This window comes from Petaurus breviceps, unplaced genomic scaffold (assembly GCF_028583685.1).
Source record: "Petaurus breviceps papuanus isolate PSGF00001 unplaced genomic scaffold, PetGlider_PUasm1.0 90879, whole genome shotgun sequence".
Lineage (NCBI taxonomy): Eukaryota > Metazoa > Chordata > Mammalia > Diprotodontia > Petauridae > Petaurus > Petaurus breviceps.
Window position 1 is genome coordinate 11,684,065 of NW_027187368.1, and position 26,882 is coordinate 11,710,946.

Here is a 26,882-nt window from a genome sequence, read left to right on the forward strand (position 1 = left end):
CAAGCAGGAATCAATATCATTTTGGAACCTGCTCTGTCATATGTCTTTTTGAGTAATTTTCATAGTGGTGGTCACTGTATTGGTGGTCCCTTGTATTTATTGCAGGCTTTTTATAGCACAGTCCCTGAGGCCTAGATTTCTTTCCTTTTCTCTGATTCTCTGTATTTTCTTTCACATGTGAACCCAACTTTGATTCATGAAGTTGTTTAGAAGTATCACAAAATACATTGGGGATTGACTATTCAAAAATGTCAGGTCCCTGGACTAGCATCTGGGTTTTTCATAGCTAAGAGGAAAAAAAAAGGTTTTCTTTGGAATTTTCCTGTTTGTTGATTGATTGGTGAACTTGAGTTCATAAGCAATGACTTCAACAAACCTTGAAAAAGAGCAAGGTCATAAAATGGGAAAGGGGTGGTGGCAGATGCCTGTGCTGCCTACCTTCCATGTTGTAAATATACTGTATTCTCACTGGAAGACACCTTGTTAACAATGTTAAAGTGTCCGTAGAGGTCATTCAGTCCCTTCATTTGCAGATGAGGTAACCCCAGGGAGGAGATTGCCTTCCCCAGAATGACACAGTTTGTTAATAGCAAAGCCCAAGTGTCATCATTTTGAAGCTAATGTTCATACCCCGTTCTGCCTCTCCAACCTCCTGGGGGTAAGTGGAGGTAAGAAAGCAGGGTCTCCTTTGGAATCTACTAATGCTTCATTTTGTATCTAATTGAATGTGTCCGTCTTTTGGAGTAGGAATTCATTTTTGCTCAGTTTAAATGAGCAGAATTAAAAACTTTTTTAAAAAATCTTTTTTTTTCCTCCAAACTCCCCTGGTTTCTATAATGCATTTGCACATTTTGAAGCACCTGCCTAATGTCGTGACCGGAACAAAGAATCCCCTCTATTGATGACATTGCTGTCCTCTCAGTCTTCTAGGCTCGAACCCTCAAAACAATTTCTGACTCTTCCCTGCCCTTCACCCTCTATTTCCCATGAGTTGCCATGACACTGGATCATACATTTAGTACTACACGGGACCTTAGAGAAAATCCAGTCTAATGCCCTCATTTTATACATGAGCAAACTGCAGCTCAGAGAAATTAGGTAATTTGCTCAAGGTCACACAGGTTGTAAAAGGCAGAGCCAGGATTTGAATCTCTGACTCCATATTCAGTGCTCTTTAAAAAAAAATTTTTTTAATTGTGTTTTTGTTCAGCTGTTTTCAGTTGTGTGCAATTCTTCATGACCCCATTTGGAATTTTCTTGGCAAATATACTGCAGTGGTTCGCCATTTCCGTCTCCAGCTCATTTTACAGATGAGGAAACTGAGGCAAACAGGGTTCATTGACTGATCAAGGGGCTCACATGTCATGTTTGAGACCAGATTTGAATTCAGTTTAGGCCCAGTGCTCTAGCCACTGTGCCACCCTTTAATTCTATTTTATACAAAAACCCCCTATATTTGTACTAAACACAAAAAAATGCATGTTTCCTTGTATAGAGGAGAATAGAAAAAGATGATGCCATATGAAGCTGCAAATTTATATTAAGTAGTTTTCTTTCTAAAAAGTGTGAAGTAAATTCAGTATTTTACTGTCCTGCTTTGTCTTTGTTTCATTTTTAACTTCCTTCTGTTCTTATCTTCAATTCAATAAATATTTATTAAGCACCTACTATGTACCAGGTACTATAATCTACTGGGTGCCGGGGATACAAATAAGAAAAAGAAAGTCAGTCCCTGCCTTCAAGGGGTTTACAATCTAAGAGGGGAAGACAACATACAAAAGGAAACTGGGAGAGATGGGGGAAACCAGAGGGTACCTGGCCCAGGAGCATCTTATTTCTTGGACCTGAAACCTGGCAGAGCTTCACATGGAAAGTGGAGTGAGCTGAAAGTTCAATTTATGCCTTTTATGAAGGAAGGCACTGGGAGGAATTTAGTATTCCATCCTCCAACCCTCCAACTGTAAGGCAGAGGAGGCTCATGGAGGTTATATCCAAGGCTTGAGTTAGTAGCATGGTGATAAGATTAGAAGTGATCTGTGCATTTTCTTTTCTTTCTTTCTTTTTTTTTTTTTTGGAGGGGGGAAGGTAGGGCAATTGTGGTTAAGTGACTTGCCCAAGGTCACATAGCTAGTTTTTGTGTTAAGTGTCTGAGGCTGAATTTGAACTCAGGTTCTCCTGACTCCAGGGCTGGTGCTCTATTCGTTGTGCCACCTAGCCACCCCATGTGCATCTTCTTTTAAATAATTCAATGGCCCTCTCTTTATTTTTTTTTGGAGGCAATTTTATCATTAACCTCCCTCTCTTCTCAAGTTCCCCTCCCCCATGGTCTTTGTTTAGCTCTTTCCATTACCATCATGACTTCTTACCATGCATTACACTTGTTTATATGTTATACAGCACCAATGCCCATAACACTGAATAAACAGTGAGCACTTAATAAATGTTTTTCAAATGAATGGATCTGGACACCTGGAGACCAGAGACCTAGGTTTGATTCCTGAATTGGTCCTTGGCCCTTACTGTACATGTATGGGACCTTGAGATGGTCATTGCCTTTCTGGATTTTAGCTTATTTCTTTGGAAAATGAGGAGGTTCACCTAGCTCAGGAGTCCTTGGACCATGGATAGATTTCAGGAAGTCTATGAACTTGGATGGGGAAAAAAAAAGACATCTCTATTTTCATCAGCCTCTAACTGAAATTTAGCTTTTACTTCGATTATGAATGTTGGCAACAAGTATTATTCTAAGAAGGGACCTGTAGGCTCTGCCAGACTGCCAAAGGAATCTAAGATATAAAAATACCCTTGCGTTGGATGATCTATAAGGTTCCTACTAGTGATCGTTCTGTGATCATATGAAAACAGAGAGGATGTCATTGACAAACTTGTATATTTGAGAGCTTATTGAGTGATCCAGATAATAGCCTAATAGGACTAGAGTTTCTAGTTCTATTCTAGGTCACTTTTAGGGACCTCAGAGGCCCTCATATCACAGAGGAGAAAACTGAGGCCCAGGGATAAGCGACTTGCTGAAGGTCACATAGGTTGTAAGTATCAGAGATGGGATGTGAACCCACATCCCCTCATTCATGAACCAGTGTTGCTTACATTTTACTGCAATCTTTCTTTTTTAAAAAAAGTTTAATTCTGTTTATTTTCTTTTTAAAAAAATTAATTTAATATTGTTTTCATGAAAATCTATTTTCTTTCCATCCCATCCCCTTCCACCCTGAGAAACTAGGAAAAACAAAACCCCTGTTAACAACATGGGTAGTCCAGCACTATATAAATGCTAGCTTTCACTCTTTTTGCATATGGATCCTTTTCCTCTTTCTTTAATATTTTTTTGGAGATGGACTTAGTATCATTGGGTCAAAAGGTATGAACAGTTTAATAGTTTGGTGGAGCATAGTTCTATGTTGCTTTCCAGAATGGCTGGACTAGTTCACAGTTCTACCAATAATACATTAATGTGTCTGTTTTCCCACAGCTCCTCCAGCAGTTACCATTTTCTTTTTTTGTCATCTTTGCCAATCTGATTTTTTTTTGTCAACTGTCAATCTGAGTTATTTTAATTTGCATTTCTCTAATGAGTAATTTAGAACATTTTTTCATAGGATTGGATAGCTTGGATTTTTCCCTCTCAAATCTATATCCTTTGGCCATTTATCAACTGGAAAATGGTTCTTATTCTTGTAAATTTGAATCAGTTTCCTATATGTCTTAGAAATGAAATGTTGGGGCAGCTAGGTGGAACAGTGAATAGAGCACCAGCCCTGGAGTCAGGAGGACCTGAGTTCAAATCTGGTCTCAGACACTTAACACAAAAACTAGACGTGTGACCTTGAGCAAATCACTTAATTCCAATTGCCCTCCCAAAAAAAAAGGCAAAAAAAAAAGAAATGAAATGTTATCAGAGAAAGTTGTTGGTGCTTTTCTCTCTGGTGACTAACTAGGTATGGATGTAATGGTCAGACGGCTAGAAGCCCTGTCTTCTGAATTGTGTTATTTTCTGTCATAACTTCTGTTTGTACTCTCTGAAGTTCAGGGTGCAGACTTTTCCCCCTGAACTAGGCAAATAATACATGTTTGATTGATTAAAGTAAGATTGTTAACCCTTTTTGAGTTGCTTTCCTTTAGAAAAGGAAAGCAAAAAGAATTTTCCCCATTTACCTGCTTCTCATAATTTTAGTCGAATTGATTTTTTTAAAGTTTTTAATTTTAGGTAATTAGTTCACTGTTTTTTAATATGTTTAATAGGTATTTTCTAAGATCATAGGTTTAGAGGTAGAAGGGACCTTAGAAGCCTTTAGTCCAACCCTCTAGAATAAGAGTTTGAGTGGGAGGTATCTATGGGGAGACAATCCTATCATAATTATGTTAGGAAGCTAGGCTATCTAGGGAAGAGCTGACTTGTAGTGTGACTGCTAAGGGGATGGGGTGGGATGGAGGAGAGGAAGCATGTCCTGTTTTAAAGTTTTTTTTGTTTGTTTTGCTAAAAGTGCTGATTTTACTTCTTTTATGTACCCGAAGGAATAAAAATACTGTCAGTACACTTTGAATTTCAGTATGCAGTCAGCCCAATTCCTTATGTTTCTTGGGAACAATCAATCTTATATTCCCCCATTCCTTCTTCAGCTATTCAATACTGTAACAAACCATTTTGAGAATTCTTTTGGAATTTCCTTCATGGGTGCTTTATATAAGAAAAATCTTCTCTTACATATGTATATGATTACTTTTGTACTTCAGTGGATCTGTGTTCCCATCAATGTGGATATTCCCCTGAATCCCCATCATCTGCAATTCATGTCCATGTTCTTCCATCAGTCTACTACAGAGGATACTGTAGTTGTTTGCTCTAACTCTTTTTGTATTTCATGAATACCAGGAGAATATTTGGGTTCTCCTTCTAGTATCTCTCACTCTTCCCACATGATAGACTCACATTTTTCTCATATTGTACATTTCTAAAATTATATTCCTTACTAATCAAACAATAAATTAATAAGCATTTATTGAGCACCTAATATGTGCCTAATTCTGTGCTAAAGAGGAGGGCAAAAATTTAAATTAGGTCAGTCCTTGCCTTCCAGGAACTTACATTCTAATAGAGAAATTTGTTACATATGGGAGAAGAGAGGAAGAGTTGACCAAGGAAGGTACTTTTGGTGGAGGCAGGCTCTGGGATTGTGAATAGAATTAAGGGGAAATAGATTGTCATACCCCTTCCAGTAGTAATGATAGTATTAATGTGATTATTACTCTTGGAATAAAACAAAGTGGTAGGAAGGGAAGAGAGTAGCCACATGTGTGCCCACAGGGAAGTCTGCAAGATTCTTGTACTGAGTAGGATCCTAGTTGGTGAGTAAATGGGATACCACCTCTTGAGTATAGTTAAATCATTGGAAATATTTTATAGCCTACCTTTGCCTACCATTCATTTATTTATTGCCCTTTTGATGACTACGTATTCCTTTGATTCCTATAAGATTTTAAGCGTTTCAAGATTTGAAAAGATGTTGCATTGCCATGAAAACACTTGAGTTGAAAAGATTTGCTCTTTGTACCAAGGAAACAAATTCAGCACTATTAAAAGTATTCTAGTTTCCCAAAGGCAATCTGAATCTTCTTCCTTCTATACAATCTTGGTCCCAACTCCTTGTTTATCTATATTCAGTGCCTCTCCTGGATATATGTATTGATGTCCTAAGCTCAATGGAATGTCACTCAACTGAGACATTTTATATCCATTTAGGTTTTCCTGTGTGAATTGAAAGGCTGATTTCAAATAATAATGGCTCTCTTTTAGGCTACCCTATAATGTACTGGGGTTTGAAGCAGTCAACATAGTATAGTACTGTAATGGTAATAGAAATTTGAAGATCGTCCCTGGCCCTTAATAAGCCTAAATTGAACTTGAGGACCTTTTCTGATTTGAAAATATACTCTGCCCTCTAATAGGCTGCATGTGCTCACCTGGAGCCTGTGGTGAGAGGCTTGTTTTTCAGGAAGGTACAACTTTTGTTACTTTGTAGTCAAGTGGGTAATGAGGGTTCTAATGTTCTCTGACCCTGGAGAAGGCTATATATACCTCTGAGGTGAGGTTTTGCTTTGGGGCTCACTTATGGGAAGAGTTGGATGATTTGGCCAGATGAGACTCTGGGCAGCCATTGAGCCCCTGGCTTTGAAAACCCAGATGTTGGTGCTTCTCTCTCTGGTGACTAACTAGGTATGGATGTAAAGGTCAGACAGCTGGAAGCCTTGTCTGCTTAATTGTGTTATTTTCTGTCATGATTTCTGTTTGTATTCTCTGAAGTTCAGTGTGCTGAATTTTTCCCCTGAATTAGGCAAATGATAATATGTTTGATTGATTAAAGTAAGATTGTTAACCTTTTTTGAGTTGCTTTCCTTTAGAAAAACAGATCGAAGAACCTGTGCTAGCAGCCATCCTGGGTATGTTAGGATGCTTGCTGCTACACATGCATAGAAGAAAATATCTGGAGGACTTCATCATCTATAGGGATTCCTTCCATTTATACCTTGTGCAAGCCATCCTTCATGACAGTGAACACCTTTAGCAAGAATACATCTTTTTTTAAATGCTTTATTTAATATTAATAGAGGATCATTGAACAGAGTTACTCCTGTGCTTGCATTCATCAAAGCATCTTCTTAGATTTTAACATAAACACGAGAGACTTCCTTCTGGAGTACAGTTTTAAAGGCTGTATTTTGTTCTAACAAGTCAAATGCTTTTTTTTTTGTAATCAATAAAAAATAAACCCAGTAAGATCTGTGGAAACTGTAACTGTAAAGATGTTTTTAAAAGACTGGTTCCCTTTTCATATTTTCATAAAGGAGACCATAAATATGTAGGCAAATTATTCTCACAAAGATTTGCAAAAAATGGGGGCGGCCAGGTAGCACAGCAAGTAAGAGCACCGGCTCCAGTGTTGAGAAGACCTAGAGATAGAATCCCGGGCTCGGACACTCAGCACCACACCCAGAAATAACTGGCCGTGTAACCTTGAGCAAGTTACTTAATCCCAATTGCTTAAAAAAAAAAAATTTGCAAAAAATGAGAAAGCAGGCAAATGGGTCAGTAATTATTGATGTTTCCTCCACTATAGTGGTTGTCTAACTTTTTTTTTTGTTTGTTTCATGAACTTCTTTGGAAGTCTGGTGAATCACATGGATCCCTTCTTAGAATAATGTTTTTAAACATGTAATATAAAATATTTAAGATTATGAAGAAAACCAGTTACATAGAAATAGTTAACCCCTTCCCTGTTGCTTTTTTGGGTGTTAATACTGCCTGTGATTTTTTCATTTTCTTGCTAAATTTTCCTTTATGAGATGTTATCTAAAGTGATTTCACAATGCTTTCAAAATTACGGCATCACTTTGCATCTACTGGTCTGCTGCAGCTGCTGTTTCTGAGTTTGTACTAATGCTATTTATATTTCTTCTTATGGCATATTAAGGATTGATATGTTAGGCTTCAAAAGTGCTGGTACCTCTGTCATTGATAACGAAATAGATCATTACAGAAACATTGAAAGATTCATTATGTTTTCTATTTGTTGTCCTCGTCTCTGAATGCTTTTGAGATGATTTGGCTCATTTGAGTTTCTTTCCAATATTTCTGCAGATTTGTTTTACCTCCTGTTTTTTACTGTTTTATATCACAATATTACAGATAATTTTCCATTATCCTCCTTCATAATTTTTATAATGTTTTATTCTTTTTTCTCATTTTATTTTTACTTTCAGTTCCAAATTCTGTTCTTTCCCCTTCCCTCTCACTCACCCATTGAGAGGGCAAGAAATATGATATCCATTACATATATGAAATTATGAAAACTATTTCCTCATTAGCCGTGTTTTGAAAAATAAAGATTAAAAAATGCATACTTTACTTTAAAAAAATGCAGTCTTTACTTTGAGTCTATCAGTTCTCTACCTGGAGGTGTTTTTACATCATTTTACATCATGAGTCCTTTGGAGTTATGGATCATTGTATTGATCAGAGTTACTAAGTCTTTCAAAGTTGATTATCATTACAATATTGCTGTTATTGCATATATTATTCTCCTTGTGCTGCTCACTTCATTTTACAGCAGTTCATTTAAGTTTTCCCTGGTTTTTCCTAAACCAACCGCCTCATCATTTCTTATAGCAATATAGTATTCCATCTGATTCATATACCATAACTTGTTCACCCATGGACATCTCCTCAGTTTCAAATTCCTTACCACTACTAAATAGATGCTATAAATATTTTTTTATGTATGAGTCCTTCTCCTATATAGACCTAGTGGTTGTATTGCTAGGCCTAAGGCTATGAACAGTTCTATAGCCCTTTGAGTGTGGTTCCAAATTGTTTATCAGAATGGTTGGACCAGTTCACAGCTCCAGCAACAGTGCATTACTGTTTCATCTCATCCAGCATTTGCCATTTTCCTTTCCTGACATCTTAGTCAATCTGATGTGTATGAGGTGGGACCTGAGAGTTGCTTTAATTTGCATTTCTCTAATTTATTAGTGTATTAGAGCATTTTCATGTGAACATTGATAGCTTTGATTTCCCCTTCTTGAAAACTGCCTGTTATATCCTTTGATCATTTATCAGTTGGTGAATGGCTCCTATTTTTAGAAATTTGACTTAGTTCTCTATATATTTAAGAAATGAGACCTTCATAATGAGTTTATATTCTTAACCTGTGTTGTTCTTGACTGCTGTTTATCTCTACTTGGCAAATCTTTGCTGGTTAACACTGTTTGGAGGCTCTTTTGGCTTGCTTATTATGGTGATTACTTTACTTTGGGTAATTATTTTTGAAATGATGATAATCAAGATCAGTATCTTTGCTTTTTAAAAAATTCCCACTTTTTGGCATTGAAATTTGTATGTGCATATGAAAATATGTATGTGTTGTAGTTGAAAGAGTAGGATTTTCCTACTCAAGTCTATCTGGCACTTGCTGTGTGACCATTGATAAGTCACTTAAACTCTCGGAAGCTTAGTTTCTCTGACTGTAACACTAGACTAGTTCCCTCACAGTCTTGTAAGGGAAACATTTCGTAAATCTTAAAGTGCCACACAAATGTGAATTATCATCATTATTATTATTATTACATATGCATATATTCATAAGCATACCTGCTAACCTATATGTTGTGGGCAACTAGGTGGTGGTACAAGGGATAGAATGCCAAGCCTGGAGTCAGGAACATTTGACTTCAAATCCGGCCTCAGCTACTGCTGTGTGACCCTGGACAAGTCATTTAACCTTGTTTGCCTCAACTTCCTCACCTGTAAAATAAAGAATTGGACAGGACTGCAATGACTGAATAACAACACATTAAATAAGAAAGTGTGGGAAGAGAAAATACCTTTTTCATATGTATTCCAGATGAAGAGACACTTACTGGCTGTGTGATCCTGTGCAAATCACTTACTCCTGTTTGCCTCAGTTTTCTCATCTGTAAAATGAGGTGGAGAAGAAAATGGCAAATCACTCCAGTATCTTTGCCAGAAAACCCCAGATGGGGTCATGAAGAGTCAGACCCAACTGAACAACATCAACAGTCTATTTATAATCTATCCTACATACATATATATGTGTATATGAAAAAATATATATTTATATTCTTGTAATGGTAGTGTGCTCCCCTAGTAGGCATCTTGTGAGAGATTGAATGAATGATCCCTTCACAATCAAGGCCATTTAATAGTAAAGATAAACTTGAGTAAGAACTACCTTTAGATGTGCACTCCCACTGAGTTATGAGAACAGTACAGAAGAACAGCAAATTTCATTTTCTCACTGTTGGTAATGTTCAGTTCTTATCCTTCTGACAGTCTTCATTCTTTGAGATGGGAAACTTCCTAGATTTCACAAATTGAGATCAGGTCCAGGGGAATATATAGCAGTGTGCCAAGTGAGGGTCAGTTTTCTCTGATTATCTCAAAGGAGAGGCAGTCTGATGTGGGCTAGAGTCAGTAAGACCTGAGTTCAAGTCTCACTGCTGCCACATATTGTTTCTGTGACCCTGGGCAAATCACTTAACCTCTCAGTGCTTCAAGACTCTAATATTATAAGTTTATAATGCAACTGGGAAATAAGATATACAGACAATGGGGTATATAGAAATCCATCTTGCCCTACAAGAAAGTAAGGGGTAAGAGGATAAGGGAAAGGATGGGGGGATCTATGAGAGGGCAGACTGGGGGAAGGAGTAATCAGTATGCTTGCCATCTTGGGGTGAGGGATAGGGGAGAAGTTTGGAACTCCAAACCTTGTGAAAATGAATGTTGAAAACTAAAAATAAATAAATAAATTCTGAAAAGAAAGATTATAAACGAATCTGAAATGGTAGAGATGAGCAACTTCCTATCCTGATGAAATCACAGGTTTAGCTTAAAACAAACAAAAAAAAACCCAAACCCCAATCCATTATGACTTAAGTTATAGAATCAGGAAGTAGTAGAATTAGTAGGAGCTGTGGCACTCAGAGTCTAGGGACAAAGAATATTGAAAAGTTCTTTCCTACTCTATGACACTAAGGGTTAACGATCTCTCTATAAGTGCTTAATAAATGCTTACTGATTGAGTAAGTGCTAAAAGCAATGGGATTTTTCATTTGCAGACGATCTAACTGAAAGGAATCTTAGGAGATGACATGTTAGAATGCAGAACATAGCATGGGAGAGCTGGAAGAAATCTGCTAATACTGCTAACGATAATAATAATAGCAGATATTCCAATAGCAATTTAAAGTGTAAAAAAGTGCTTTATATATTCTCCCATTCGAGCCTTACAACAACCCCTGAATGTCAGGTATTATAATTACTTACTTGTAATATAGGGGTAAGTGTGTGTGTGTGCTTGTGTGTGTGTGTGTGTGTTCAGTTGTGTTCAACTCTCCGTGACCCCATTCAGTGTTTTCTTGGCAAAGACACTGGAGTGCTTTGCCATTTCCTTCTCCAACTCATGTGACAGATGAGGAAACTGAGGCAAACAGAGTTAAGTGACTTGCTCAGGGTTATCCAGATAGATGACTTAAGAAGATGAGTTTTCCTGACTTTAGGCCCAGAACCCTCCGCTGTACCACCACTCTATCTACCAGCTGCCAGAAGTACTGGTAGTATTATCCTAATTTTGTTCCAAATGAGGAAATTGAGGCTCAGTGACCTGTTCGTGGTCACATGTCTGATAAGGGTCTGAGGTGGCATTTCAGCCCAAGTTCAACACTCTGTTCATTGTTCCATACTGCTTCTCAATGCCTCGAAATTCTTTCTATTGACTGTACTGAGGAAAAAAGGATGTTAGAATGGGAAGAGAAGGATATTAGAACTGGATTGTAAGAATTTTGAAGGACATTTGGGACCATTTACTTCAGATCCCTTATTTTAAATTTGAAGAAACTGAGGTTCACGGAGGCTATAATTAATTTGTTTGCTCCAGGCCACACAGTTGGCTAATGACAGAGACACAACAAGAACCCAGGCTTTCTAATTATCAGTCAGTGTTCTTTCCACTGCTCATCCTGCCTCTCCAGTGTCCAGGGGTAATTGGAGATAGCCGGCTGAATCTCCTTTGTAATCCAGGGATGCCTCCTTATTAGCTTCCAGAAATAACCAAGCAAGGAGGACTGCGAGTGGAAAGATAGAAACAGATGCAAGGCTACCCAGGCAATTGTATACATGGGAAATAAGAAATTGCCTACTAGGTAAATAACATACAAAGCAAATTGCTTATTTTTCTTCAATTCTCTTTCTTCAAGGAAAGGGTAAAGTGTTGTGGGGGAAGGGAAGGAATAGCTGACACCAATCTCCAGAGCTGTGACTTGGGAGATTGTGCATTTGGGTGGGACATAGAGGGCAAGAATGTTACCCATCAGGAGGGTGCTGACTTCCAGCACTCATGTGGCTGCTTGAAGGCTGTGATTTTCATCTTTCTAGAAATGACCAAGGAAATTCTACTAATACAGATGATGAAGAAGGAATATGTATTATTTCCTTTCCTCCCTTCTCTCCCATCTGTTTCCCCACCTGTAATATGGGGATAATAACAGCACCTCTGTCCCAGGAATACTGTGAGCATCAAATGAGATAATATTAAAATATCTACTTGTGCTTGACACATAGTAGGTACTTAATAAATGCTTCCTTCCTCCTTCCCTCCCTGCCCTCCTTACCTTTTCCTTTCCCCCCTACTCCCTCTCTTTCTTCCTTCCTATCTCCCATCATTCCTTCCTCTTGTCCTTCCTCCCATTTTTCTTTCCCTTCTTTCCTTTTTCCTCCCCTACTCCCTCTTTCTTCTTTGCTTTTCCCTGTCTTTCCTTCCTTCCTTCCTTCCTTCCTTCCTTCCTTCCTTCCTTCCTTCTTTCCTTCCTTCTTCTCCCTCAGAAAAATAGAGAAGCTAGTCAATTCAATCAGTTTCCAAGCCTTATTGATTCTACCTCCACAATTTTTTTCTTATCTCTCCCCTTCTCTCCACTCATGGGGCCACTCTATTTTAGTTCAGGCTCTCATCACCAGTGGCCTGGACTATTTCAATTGCCTCCTAATTGGTCTTTCCACTTGCAGTTTCTCCCCTACTCCAACGCATCCTCCATGAAAATGATATTCCTAAAGCCCAGGTGTGACCATGACTCTCCCTTGCCCAATAAGCTTGCCCCTAGTATCAAATAGAGATGCTTCTTTTTGACATTTAAAGACCATCACAACCTGGTTCCAACCTATATCCTGCCCTTTGTTCCCCTTGATGCACTCTGTGGTCTAACCAAACTGGCCTTCTTTCAGTTTTTCATGCCAGATTTCCATCTTCTATCTCTATGACTTTTCACAGGCAATATATCTGTCTCCCATACCAGAATGAGCTCCTTTTTCACTGAACCTACCTCTTAGAATCCTGAGTTTCCTTCAAATTCCGGCTCAAACACCACCTCCTACATAAGGCCTTTCCCAATCACTCCAGACTCTAATACCTTTATCCTATCCTCCCCCCCCCCCCCCCCCCCCCCATTACCTCAATCTGCTTGCTATGTTTTTTGTAGATGATAAGCAGTGTGGTGTAGTGTGTGAAGAGCCAGCCTTGGAGCTAAGGAAACCTGGATTCAAGTACTGTCTCCAAACATACTGCTTGTGTGACCCTGGGCAAGTCACTCTCCATGGTCTGGTCACTCTAAGACTTTAAGCTGCAGAGAAGGTGCTGACTTACCTTGGTAGAGGGAGTTGCCTTATCTAGAGATTTCACTATACCAGGGGTGGGGAACCTGCAGCCTCGAGGTCATATGGCCTTCTAGGTCCTTGGGTATATCCTTTTGACTGAGTCCAATTTTACAGAACAAATCCTTTTATTAAGGGGATTTGTTCTATGAAGTCTGAATTCAGTCAAAGGGTCACACTTGAGGACCTAGAGGGCCACATTTGGCCCCGAGGCCATAGGTTCCCCACCCCTACACTATACCAGTGAAAACACAGGGCTAGTCCTCTTCCCTGTTTTTTGTATATACTTATATGTGTACAAGGCTCCTTGAAGGGAGGGATTATTTCATCATTGTTTCTATATCCCCATTACCCTGCACATAGTAAGTAGGTCAGGGATTCTCAACCTGGGGTATACAAACTTAAATGCTGGGGGAAAAACCCTACATCTTTATTTTCACCTAACCTCCATCTTAAATTTAGCCGTTCCTTTAATTTAAAAACATTCTGAGAAGGGGTCCATAGACTTTGCTAAATTTCCAAAGGGGTCCATGACACAAAAGGTTAAAAAACCTTTCTGTAAGTGCTCAATAAATGCTTGTTGATTGATTAAATGCTGAAAGCAATAAAGTCTTTCATTTGCAGCCCCTCAAAGGTCTCTCAGTAAAACTAACACCTCCAAAATGGAACTAGGGAAAGTCTGGAAAAGGTTATAATTAGAGATGTTATTGGAGAGCCTCTAACATGGTGGTCTTCAGGACATGGCGGAAACCCATCATGGTTTAGTGAGTCCCAGGACTTGGCACATGATTGCACCAACCAGCTCTCTTGGGATGCCCAGGGTCCATATTGCCAGGCAGCCCAGGATCAGAGCAGCTCACGCTGTTTATAGAGAGGAGAGACAGGTCTCATTTTTTTTCCTACCCTTGAGATCACAGGCAGGCTGGCACTAATCAGCAAAGAAGCTGAATTTTTCTAATTTGGAAGTTCTTACACATAGAACAGTAGTTCTCAGAGAAATATTGAAAGCAACATAAATGTATGAAAATGTTCATAATAGCATTGTCTTATTTTTCATGCTTTATTGATGCCTTTTATTTTTGCATAACAGACATTTCTGAACATATCCGTGTTTTCCTCACCCTTTACCTCCCCTCACCCCAACTTAGTGATAAATAACAGTTAAGCAAAACCAACCTTCACCGTGGCAAATCTGACAATCTATGCAACATCCTGGACCCATAGCTCCCCTCCCTTCCACAGAAAGGAGATACCTTTTCTCACCTCTTCTCTGGGACCAACATTGTTCACTCACAATTATATATTTTTAAGCCTTGTTAGGGCAGCTAAATGGCACGGTGGATGAAGCACTGTGCTTAAAATCAGGAATACTCATCTTCATGAGTTCAAATGCAGCCCCAGACATTTATACTCTGTGCGACCCTGGACAAGTCACTTAATCCTCTCTTCCTCAGTTCCTCATTTGTAAAGTGAGCTGGAGAAGGATGTTGTGAACCACTCCAGTATCTTTGTCAAGAAAACCCCAAATGGGGCCACAAAGAGTTAGACACGACTGAAATGACACAACAACAAAAGTTTTGTTAATTTAGAGTTGGTTTATTTTACCTTATTTTAGTCATTGTGTATATTGTTTTGCTAGCAGCATGATTTATGATAACAAAAAATTGGAAACAGAATACGTACCCAATGACTGGAGAATGGCTGAACAAATTATGGTATGTGAACATAATGGAATATCACTGTACCACAAAGAATGAAAAATAGGAACAATTCAGAGAAACATGGGAATGCTTGTATGAAGTGATGCACAGCGAAGCAAACAAACACAACCAAGAAAGCAATGCGCACAAAGAATACGTCAACCTAAATAATGAGAAGGCAACAGGATTTTGGGGAAGTGCAATGGCTGATATTTATTGAAGTTAGAGGACTCTTTCCTTCTCATTAACAATCAATAAATTAAATTTCTTAGAGAAGTCACTTTGTTGGAAGTTTAGGTGTTTGTTGGGAGGCATCTGATGTGTCCAAAAAATGCATACGATAAAATAAGAGAATGGGTCTAGATTCACTTTCTGTTCCCTTCCAACTCTAAATTCTGGGACGTTTGGGAGACGTTGCATAGTGTATCTAGTTTGTTGTTGTTGAGATTGGAGTCCTTTCTTAAATGGCCATGTTATCAAACAGATAAATCAATTACCTCAGTGTGAGGTTTTAAAGCAAATTTTTATTAATATATTTAAAATCTTCATTTCCCACTATACACTCCCCTCTTCCTCTAGAATTTGGCTATGATATTCCTAGGAGTTTTCTTTTGGGGATCTTTTTCTTTTCTTTTCTTTTTGCCTTTTGGAGGGCAATTGGGGTTAAGTAACTTGCCCAAGGTTACATGGCTAGTTTTTTTGTGTGGGTGTTAAGTGTCTGAGGCCGGAACTGAACTCAGGTCCTCCTGACTCCAGGGCTGGCACTTTACTCACTGAGCCACCTAGCCTCCCTTTGGGATCTTTTTCAAGAGGTGTTCAGTGAATTCTTTCCATTTCTCTTTTGCCCTCTGGTTCTAAAATATCAGGGCAATTTTAATTGAGAATTTCTTGAAGGATGATTTCTAGGTTCTTTTTTTGATCATGGCTTTCAGGTAGTTCAATATTTTTTAAATTATATCTCCTGGATCTGTTTTCCAGGTCAGTGGTTTTCCCAGTGAGATATTTCACATTGCCTTCTGTTTTTTCATTTGTTTGAATCTGTTTTATAGTATCTTGATTTCTCATAAAGTCATTAGCTTCCATTTGCTCCAGTCTAATTCTGAAGGAATTATTCTTTTCAGTGAGCTTTTGAAATTCCTTTTCCATCTGGCCAATTGGGCTTTTTAGGCATTCTTTTCCTCATTGGCTTTTTGAGCCTCTTTTGCCATTTGAGTTAGTCTGTTTTTTAAGGTGTTATTTTCTTCAGTCAGGTTGTTGACTCTCTTTTCATGATTTTCTTGCATCATTTTCATTTCTCTTCCCAATTTTTCCTCCACTTCTCTTACTTGATTTTCAAAATCCTTCTTGAGCTCCTCCATGGCCTGTTAACCAATTCATATTTTTTTTGGAAACTTTTGATGCAGGAGTTCTGTCTTTGTTGTCTTCCTCCCATTCCATGTTTTGATCTTTTTTGTCCCCTCAAAAAGAATCTAATGTTTGACTGCTGTGCTTGCTTTGCTTCCTCTGCTTGCTTATTTTGCCAGTCGATTACTTTACTTTTGATCTCTTTGCCACAGTAGAACTCTGCTTCCAGAGAGGAGAGCTTTGTCCCAAATCTATGGGGTTTTTGCAGCTGCTGGAGCTATTAGTTGGGTGCCCTCTCTGCAGCCCCCACAAGCTCTGGCCCACTGGCCACACACCCCAGGACCTTCACCCAAGACAGCAATCCAGATCCAAGCAGGTCAAAGCATGAGTGATTACCCTCTGAATGGTCACTTGGTTCCCCTATGATCTGTAGGCCAGGAGCTCTGAAGCAGCCATGTGGAGGTGGCTGCATGGCTGCCACTCCTCTGCCACTTATTGCCCTGGGGGCAGGGGCTGGACCACGTTCTTCTGTTGCCCCTAGTTACAACAGAGTTCTACACTGACCTTTTACTTGCTCTTTGGCATTTATGGGTTGATAATTCTGGAAACTGCCACAGCTGTTGGTGATTCACTCTCCTGAAGTCTGGTCTGGCTGCTGCTGGTTGGGCCACCCTGGGGCTAAAACCGTGGGCTTGTGTGGGGGTGGGTTCAGCTCCTAGCATGCTGCAATGGACCCTTCCTGTCCACCTGCCGGGCTGCCTTCAGTGGGAGATTTGTTTCTCTTTGTCACTTTGTGGGTTCTATAGCTCTAAAGTTTGTTTAGAGTAATATTTTATAGGTATTTGAGGTGGTTATGGGGGGAGTGCAGGGAGTTTTCCTGCTTCTACTCTGCCATCTTGGCTTGCCCCCCCTTAGGTAGAAACTCATCTGTTGTGACAAAGAATAAAAAAGAAGAAAAAAATTTCAGTAAAATTAAACAACTCTTCAACAAAGAGTAACTATATATATATATATATATATATATAACTATACACATTATTATATATAGTTATATATAATTTTATATATGTGTGTTTGTATCTCACAGCTGTAGCCCCCCCCCACCTCTGCAAAGAAAGTGGAGAATACTTTCTATATTCTTCTCCAGTGCCAAGCTTTTTAGTCTTGTTAATTATATCAGTGTGAACATTTTCAGCCCTTTCCACTTGTGTGCATATTGGCAACTATTAGTGATTATGTATTGGAAAATAGGAGGTTTAACCAAGTGAATTAAATGAAGAAATGAAATGAATCCTGAGTTCTGCTGTCCAGTTTTTCTGTTAATCTTGTAATCAAGTGGCAAGAATGGGATCATTATCAATCCTTTTCTTTCTCTTTATAAGGAATAGGGTTCCAGATGGCACCGTAAAAGGACACAGAAGGAATTAAGAAGTATCCTGAATCAGGAAGAGGGCAGCAGGGGGTCGTGAAATCAGGGATCTAGAAATAAAAAATCCCTAGGAAAAGAGCCACAACCAGGGCAGGTCAACTAGGCTTCTTCCTTTTCTCTTTTTCTCCCTCCCTCCCTGCTTTCATCCTTTCCTCTTTTCCTCCTCAATGAGGAGAATGAAGCTAAGAGTAAAAAAAGAAACTCACTTATGGGTCACAGGGGCAGAAAACTGGCCAAGATGGAATTTGAATAGAGATCCTGTGACTTTGAATTTAGTGAGTTCTCTTTTCCTTGCAAAAAAAGTATTGCATACTTCTCTTCATTGCAAAGTGCTTTTGTTTGTATGCATAATTTAATTGGATCCTTATGACAGTCCTTGAGGTAGGCAAGGCAAATATATATTAGATCTATTTTATAATGAGGAAACTGAAGCCCTGAGAAGGTAGGTGAGTTGCTGGTGAGTTATAGAACCAGGTCTTTTAGTGTTCAGAGGCAAAACCAAAGTCAGAAGGCCTGGCAGTGGCCCAGGATGCAGGGGATGGACTTGGCATCTCTGGTGTCTGACCAGACTCTAAGCACTCCTGTTCATTTATTCCACTACACTGATCTCTTTTAGGGTCATGGTCACCAAAACAGAGTTGGCACCCAAGCTTATCACCCTCCTGCACCATTCAGTTGTTTTTCTTCCTTCCTCAGGGCATAAGCATAGCCCTCACTCATCACACATCTTAATTTAACTGGGATTCTATTTTCCCCACTACTCTGTCAATGGAGCATCAGGGGACCCATAAAAGAAGACTGTAACTTTCTCATTGCTCATCTTTCCCAACTCTTTTATTGCTGTCTCAGAGAGCTGGTCTCATGTGGTTATCGCTCCATCAGGCACTGATATTTAACTATGAAATTAAGAGAACAGGCAACTTCCTTTCCTACTCTTCCTCCCCTGCTGATGATTGAGGCCTGAATGGTCGCTCTTGTTGAAACAACCAAAGCACTCTTGTAGGCTCCCTGTGGCTCTCCTTTGTCTTTGAAAATGGTGCATTTGTTTATGGGGCGGCTAGGTGGTACAGTGATGGGTGGAGCACTGGCCCTGGAGTCAGGAGGACCTGAGTTAAAATCCAGCCTTAGACATTTAACACTTACTAGCTGTATGACCTTGGGCAAGTCACTTATCCCCAATTTCCTTGCATTCCCCCCTGCAAAAAGCAAAAGAAGAAAATGGTGCATTTTGTGTTGTGTAATCTTCAGGATGTTTTGGGAAGTCTTTTAGAAGGAGTCTTTTGGTGATAGATCTGGGTTAGGCCTGGTTCAACCAAGTAACTGAAAACTAAGCAAGCTGAGCGAGTTTGTACTTTCATCCATTCCATTCCAGTGTGTGTGTGTGTGTGTGTGTGTGTGTGTGTATGTATGAAATGCCTACTATGTGCAAGGCACTGGGTATGTGAAAATCAAACAAAACTGCTCTTTCCTCTAAAGGAGCTTACATTCTGTTGTTGCTGTTGGTGGTGGGAGCAAAGGGAAGAGGATACAATACATAAACAGATTGGCATACACATGATAAAACTTTTTTACTGTGTAATGTCTCTTTTAAAATTAATTTGATTTTTTAAAATAAGTTTTCATTGATGTCTTTTGTTTTTTATATCATCATAGTTTTCCACAGGATCCCTCCCTTTCTCAGAGAGCTATCCTGTATAACAAATGACACTTTTGAAAGCCAAAATAAAAGGGGCTGCTAGGTGGTGCGGTGAATAGAGCATCGGCCCTGGAGTCAGGAGGACCTGAGTTCAAATCTGGCCTCAGACACTTAACACTTACTAGCCATGAGACCTTGGGCAAGTCACTTAACCCCAACTGCCCTCCAAAAACAAAAAACAAAAAAAAGAAAGACAAAAAAAGAAAGGAAAAAAAGTCAATACAACTGATTGATACATTGGAAAAAGTCTGAAAACGTGCACAGTGTACAGCCCCTGTGGACCCCCCACCTCTGTGAGGAGTGTTCTCTCATATCTCTTCTTTTGAGTTATACTTGATTTTTGCAAGAAATACATTTTTAAAATTCTATACTTAGCACCTCCCATTGAGCATTTCCATGTACAAAGCAGAACAGAAAAAAAAAGATTGCATATAAAACAAAAAACTATATTAGGTACAGCTTGCAGACATGATGTTTGAGGTGGGCAAGAGTACTAATAACAAGGAAGATCAGGACGGGAGTTCTTTAGAAGCCACATGAGCTGAGTCTAGGCTTTCTAGGAGTTGTGGAGGAATATTCCAGGCATGGTGGGGACTGGCTGTGCAATGACATGGAGGTGGGAGGTGAGAGTGTGGAGTTCAAGGAATAAGCTTCTTTGGCTAGAACATAGAGTATATCAGGGAGAGTTATCTGTGGTAAACCTTGAAGGAACCAAGATGAGGGGGCTTGTATCTTGCACAGTAGGGATACAATTGGCATATTATACAATACATACCATACAGTATGTAATGTATACAATATATTATGCAACAGGCAATAGGTAGATACTGAAGAAGGTTTTTGAGCAGTGAAGTAAGTACCATGGTCAGATTTATGCTTTAGGAAGATTATATTGGCAGCTCCCTAAAGGACCAGTTGGAGTGGGGAAAGACTGGAAGTCAGAAGTCTATTTGACTATTGACTACTGACCATTCATTTGATGACCTTAATATTACCACTCACTAATAATAGTTCATGATTCTGCAGTGCTTTAATGTTTCTCAGGGACTTGCCTAACAATCCTGTGAGATGGGGAGGTCTGCTGCCAATTTTCCCATTTCATAAATGAGGATTATGAGAGTTACAGAGCTGGAAGTAGTTTCCTAATATACGTCTGAGTAGGGACTCGAACCCTGTCTGTTGATTTCACTGTTCTTTGCACTGGGCCTCCCTACCTCTCAAGGTAGAGTTAGATATGTGTGGCTCTTGCCTGGAGAGGCCCTGGCTTAAATTGGAAAAAGATGGGAATCAGCACAGAAGAACCACCTCCATGTTTTGTAGGCTGGAGAAAAATACTGTGTGCCAAACTCATCTGCAATAGTTCATTAGACAAACGTGGGACCTGGAGTAACTGGACCTCGAGGCGTTTTTGAATTGCTTCCTTCCTCCCAATAACCTCCCTGGTAGGAGCAGTCTTTGAAAGTTTGATGATAAACGGGATCATTAGCACTGTGTGAAAGGAAATAGTGTGAAGGGGAAAATGGGGCCATTTTTCTTGAGATTATTGCCCAAAGGGCAAGGAGACCTTCTTTTGTACCTTGTACTACCCTTTTCCTTGTCCTTTTTGTCTACTCTCCTTATGTAATGTGGGGTACAGGGAAGACTGTTCCCATCTTCTTAAGTGAACACTGAGCCCTCTTAATCATGCCAAATGGATGCCAAATATGGTTATACCACAGGCCTCTGACCTGGGGCATAGTGTGCATAGCTGAAATGGACCTTAGAGGCTACTGAGTCCAACTCCCTCAGTTTACAGATAAGGAAACTGAGGCACAGAGAGGTTAAGTAATTTGCTTCCTGAGGCAGGTTTTGGTTCCAGGTATTCCCCATTCTGAATCCAGTGTATTCTAACCCCTGGGCCATTTCATCTCTTAAACATATCCCCTTCTGGCTTCCATATCTGAGCTGTGTGACTCTGAGACAGATCACAGGATTCTAAGATTTAGAATCGGAAGGTAGCTTAGAGGCCATCTAGAAAAACTATCCCTTTATTTTACAAAGGAGTCAACTAGGCCTAAGGGGGAAAGTGATTTGTCCGAGGCCAGTGGTAGCAAATGACAGAACTGAGATGCAGCAGAGTGCTTTCCTTTACAGAGTAACAGGAGTTATCTGTCTGTCTCTAGGCACTGAAAGGGTCCAAGAAGCTTATCTTGTCTGTGCATTCTGTCGGGCGCATCCCAGGGGGCTATGTCACCAACCACATCTACACCTGGGTGGATCCTCATGGTCGAAGCATCTCTCCCCCTGGGGGGCTTCCCCAGCACCAGAGCAGCTCCCTCCGGAGACAGGAAGGAGAGAGAAGGAGCATCCTGCAGTTTCTTTCAGAGGGAGATGAGAAAAAGGTAAGCACAGTTATCCCTTCCACATCTTGACTTTTCCCTATCTCGGTTTTGATATATCGTGGGTTGGCATAAGAAATTTAATGGGAACTTTGGGGGAGTTTTGCAGAAGCCGTAGACAACAGATGAAGGTTAGCAGACAACAGAAGAAGTTTAGAAACACAGAAATGCAAAAATATATGTACAGTGTTGTATAATATCAACATATTTTATCTTTTGATAACACGATCAGACTTCTTCCCTGGTACAGAGGGAGGGCCAAAAAATTTTACACAGATTTTCCAGATCACTGGAACACTGTACCCCTAACCCCCTCAATGTGGAAGGGATAATTGTAGATGAAACTTGGGCTGCCCATGGTTTCCTTTTCTTTATAATAATAGGAGTGAAGTGGTCTTCTGGTACAGTATTCCCTCCCCATTGAAGTCCTGGGTAGTTAGAGTTTGAAGAAACTGAAAAGGAGGGGGTAGTTCCGGTTAAGACATAACTATATATCCCAAGCCCTAGATGTCCTGGAAGTTGAAGCAGTAAGCCTGAACCTGAACTTGTTTTCCATACCCCATTATAGCTACATCTGCCCCCTCTGGCCTAGAGAAACACAAGTTACTGGAGTTAGAGGGTACTGCAGAAGTCGTCCAGTCCAAGGCCCCCTCTACCTGAGCAGGAGACATCCCTGACAAATGATCATCCAGCCTCTATGGAAAGGCTCCAAGTGAAGGGAAACAGCAACCTCCTGAGACAGCTCACCCCCACTTTTTGGACATCTCTAGTGTGTTCCCTTTGGGGAAGATACTGCTTAGATGGAGCTGAAATCTGTCTCTCTGCAATATTCCCCCACCCTCCTTGTTCTTAGCTTTGCCTTCTGGTGCCAAGCAGGAAAACCTAATCCTTCTTCCTCATAGCAGCTCATTACACACTTGACAGTTATTATATCTACCCTGATTATTATAAAAGAAAATCTTCTTTTCTCTAAGTTAAACATGTCAAATCATTCAACTGGTCCCCACGTGGCAAGGTCTCCAGTCTCCCCACCCTTCTCATCACATTCTTCTGGACATGCCCCAGCTTATTAATGTCCTTCCTAAAATGTGGTGCTCAGAATTGGACACGTTATTCTAGATGTTGTTGGACCAGTGTACCGTAGAGTGGGTATATGACCTCTCATGTTCTAGGTGAATGTAGTCTTTTCTGAATATAGCAGAAACTTACCCTCTGGCTATATTTTCACTATCCTGACTTAACATTATCCAGGAAATATTCTTGGAGAATCCAACAGAATTCATGTTTCTTCTCCCCCCCCCCAACCACTCCACTGTTATCTTCTTAAAGCTAAATATCCCTTTTGATTCCTACACCCCACTCCCACGTGGCAAAGTCTCCAAAGGCCTTATCATCCTGGTCACACTTCTTTTCTAGAAAGAGAACCTAAGGGAATTGGGTATTTGGGGTGAGGGCAAGGGGGAGGCCACAAATATTCAAGACAAACTTTTCCATTACTGTTCTATTTACCACTGGTCCTCTAGCTAGCATAGCAGACTTGGATGTTACTAAAAGATTCATTTGCTCTGATTTGATAAAACTCAAATGAGATTGCTATGAAAGCATTGATATTATGTCATATTCCTTACCCTAATGGAGCTTACAATCTCGTAAATCTAATTAGACATGCACACAGTTAAATGATGAGTAGTGGACCTATGATTTCACTGGTATAGGGAAATCCCAGATGAGAAAACTCCCTCTGCCAGTACAGGTTGGCATCATTTCTGAAACTTAGATATCATTTTAGAGAGTTACCTGGGGCACTGCCCAGTAAGTATCAGAGGTAGAACTTTAAGTCAACTCTTCCTGCATCTGAGGCCAATGTTTTCATAAAATATGACACAAATTAGAATACGATACACATATAAGAGGAACACAAGGTACTAGTTAGTCAGATAAGGGGAGGAAATAATATCTTCTTGCCATGTGGTGGGGTATTGAGAAGGAATCCTAGAACTATTTTACCAAGAAGGTAGCATTTGAGTTGTGCCTCAAAAGGGATAGGAAGGATGTTGAAATAGGAAAGGCTGATGCTGAATGAAGTGAGAAAAACCAGGAGAACATTGTACACAGCAACAGCAACATTGTGTGGTGAGCAACTATAATAGACATAGCTCTTCTCAGCAATACAACGATCCAAGACAATTCCAAAAGACTCATGTTGGAAAATGCTGTCCACATCCAGAGAAAGAACTATGGAGTCTGAATGCAGATCAAAGCATACTGTTTTCATTTTTTTGTTTTTTTGTAGTTTTTCTTTTTTGTTCTGGTCCTTCTTTGATAACATAAGTAAAGTGGAAATATGTTTAATGTGATTATACATGTATAAACTATATCACATTGTTTGCTATCTTGGGGAGGAGAGGGAGGGAGGAAGAAAAATTTGGAACTCAAAACTTTGCAAAAATAAATGTTGAAAACTCTCTTTACAAGTAATTGGAAAAAAATTAAAATACTATGAAGGAAATAAAGGCAATATGAACTAGTGGAAGGAGGAGGGATTCTAGGCACAGGGAACAGTATGGGGAAAGGTGTGGAGGAGGGACTGCCTGGAACCTAGCAGTGGCCAGGCCTCTCTGTCCTGAGGACACTGTTAAAACAGTGTTTCTTATGCCAAGTTCCACAGAGGAAATGGGAGTTAAAGAAAAATGGGAGATGGTGGGGGTAAGGGAGGAATGGGACAAAGTGAATATTAGAGGATAGAAGGTCAAGCTCCTTCTGCACCCCCTATAGTGCAATTGTGGAGGTGTCAGCACAAATATAAGAAAATGCTTGTCTGGTGCCATACTCATGCAAGATCTTTGATCTAAGTGCCCTGAGTTAAAGTACCTTAAATGTGCGATACCTGTGAGTGTGTGATGGAAAGAGGACTTGACTTCGACCCTGGCTCTGATACTTATTAACTTTGTCACCGGGGGCAAACCAAGTTTTCCTGTTTGTAAAATGAGAACTGTTATACTCACACTGTCTTACACTTTACACTATCATTGTGGGAAAGGTGTTTTGTCAACCCCAAAGTACTATATAAATGTGAGTTATTCTTCTTGCAAACAGATGCATAAAAGAGCTCATACCATTTTGAATATATTAATTAGCCTCTGACACATATTAGCTGTGTGACTGTGGGCCAATCACTTAACCTTTCAGAGCTCTAGGCAAGTCTCTGAGACTCTAACTTAAAAGATGGTTCTGACCAGTATTGGCAGAGGGAGTTTTCTTCAACCTTGGGAATTCCCTAAACCGATGAATTCGAAGGTCCAGTTCCTATCTTCTTATTAGCCAATGGCAAGGAGTACTACCATGCTTCAGGGATACAGACATGCCTTAAATGAACTGCCTGCCTCCTAGACTCCTTCAGATCTGAGGGAAGAGCAAGATGGAATCATAGTATTATTGTAGGTTTAAGAGCTGGAAACAATCTTAGAGAAATACCCTCTTTTACATATGAAGAAACTGTGGCCTAAAGAAGGAAATTTTTTTAGTTGTTGTTTTTATTTTCTTTTGTTTTTTGCAGGGCAATTAAGGTTAAGTGACTTGCCCAAGGTCACATGGCTAGTTTTTGTGTTAAGTGTCTGAGAGTGGATTTGAACTCAGGTCCTCCTGACTCCAGGGCTGGTGCTCTATTCGCTGTACCACCTAGCTACCCCTTTAGGAAATTGACTTTTTCAGATCATATAGCCATTCAGTAGCAGAATTGGGACTCAGACTTAGGTTCTCTGATTCTAAATTGAAAGCTTTTTTGCAAAGAAAGGGGAAAAGGAAAATCAATTAAGCAGTTAATCAACAAGCATTTGTGAAATACCTACTATGTGCCAGGCACTGAGGAGACAAATATAAAAAAATATAATCCCTACTTTTAAGTAATTTATATTTTATCAGGAAACACAACCTGTGTGTGCGTGTGCATGTATAGACAGAGAGACAGAGTTGTCTGCCCCCTCTCTCTGCCTCTCTCTCTCTCTCTCTCTCTCTCTCTATCTCTTTTTTTCTCTCTCTCTCTCCACACACACATATACACACCCCTCCCTATATGTATGAACATATAGGTGTGTGAATATGTGTGTGCACACATGGAATAAATACAAAATAAATATATGGTGGTCAGGGATGGTGGGAAGTTACAGTGGTGGGGGGAATAGGAAAGGCATTGTGTAGAAGGTGGTTCTTGAATTTCATCTTAGAAGGATTTTATGAAGAACAGGTGAGGAAGAAATACATTTTAGGGTGACCAATTGCAAAAGGTTGAGGATGGTTAAGAATGGCCCATGCAAAAGTTAATGTGAGTAATGGAAGGTGGAGAGCTGGGAGATGGAGTGACCTATGCAGAGGAATAGGGAAAAGACCAGTTTGGCTGGACTGTAATGTAGAATGAAGCCAGAGGACTAGAGGCAACAGGGAAAAGACAGCAAGGAGTTACAGCCAGATTGCTTGGGAAAAGTTCGGAGTAACTTGCCTAGATTTTAATGTTGGACTCTCTGGTCTCGGCAGCCTCCTCCCTCCTCCTCTCTCACCAGCTTCATCACCTTTTCATTTGCTCCACATAAATCAGGTTCACCCAAGAGGCCCTTTGGGTCACCCTGTGGAGTGCTTGGAGAGTGAGTGTCACTCTTACCTGCCAGAAAGGAAATCTATTACAGAATGAAAGGCCCCATGCTTTGCTGATGAAATATTCATGGTGGTCATGGGAAAGGGAATGTCGTCATTGTCATTTCCATTTAAAGAAATAGAGAAGTGACTGGAACAGGGGAGAGTCTGGCAAAGCGCTGCTTTGTACCTTGGATGCCTGTCGGCTTAATGTGGAGGCAATGCCTGGAGTGTAATCCGTGAGACGCCTTTGAAGTCAGACTCGGGAAACATTTCTCCTTGGCATTTGTCTTTCCCCCCTTGTCATGCATCTCTGCCATCAATCCTTTGACTTTTGCACACATCCTCTGCATCCACTTTGAAAGCATTTCTGACCTCAAGTAATACATACAATGTATGCCAATAAATTATAATTATGTCACGTTTGACAGTTTACAAAGTATTTCCTTCACAACAGACCTATGAGGTA

The 26,882-nt window shown here is 39.9% G+C and overlaps 1 protein-coding gene across 5 annotated transcripts in view; it reads left to right on the forward strand.

Moving 5' to 3' along the window:
• Nucleotides 1–26,882, forward strand: part of WHRN (whirlin) — a 141,693-nt gene that overhangs the window by 15,300 nt on the left and 99,511 nt on the right. For all 5 annotated transcript variants that reach the window (XM_069073841.1, XM_069073843.1, XM_069073844.1 and 2 more), the window contains exon 2: nt 21,572–21,790. In XM_069073841.1, coding sequence (XP_068929942.1) covers nt 21,572–21,790 — 219 coding nt within the window. The remainder of the gene's footprint in view (nt 1–21,571; nt 21,791–26,882) is intronic.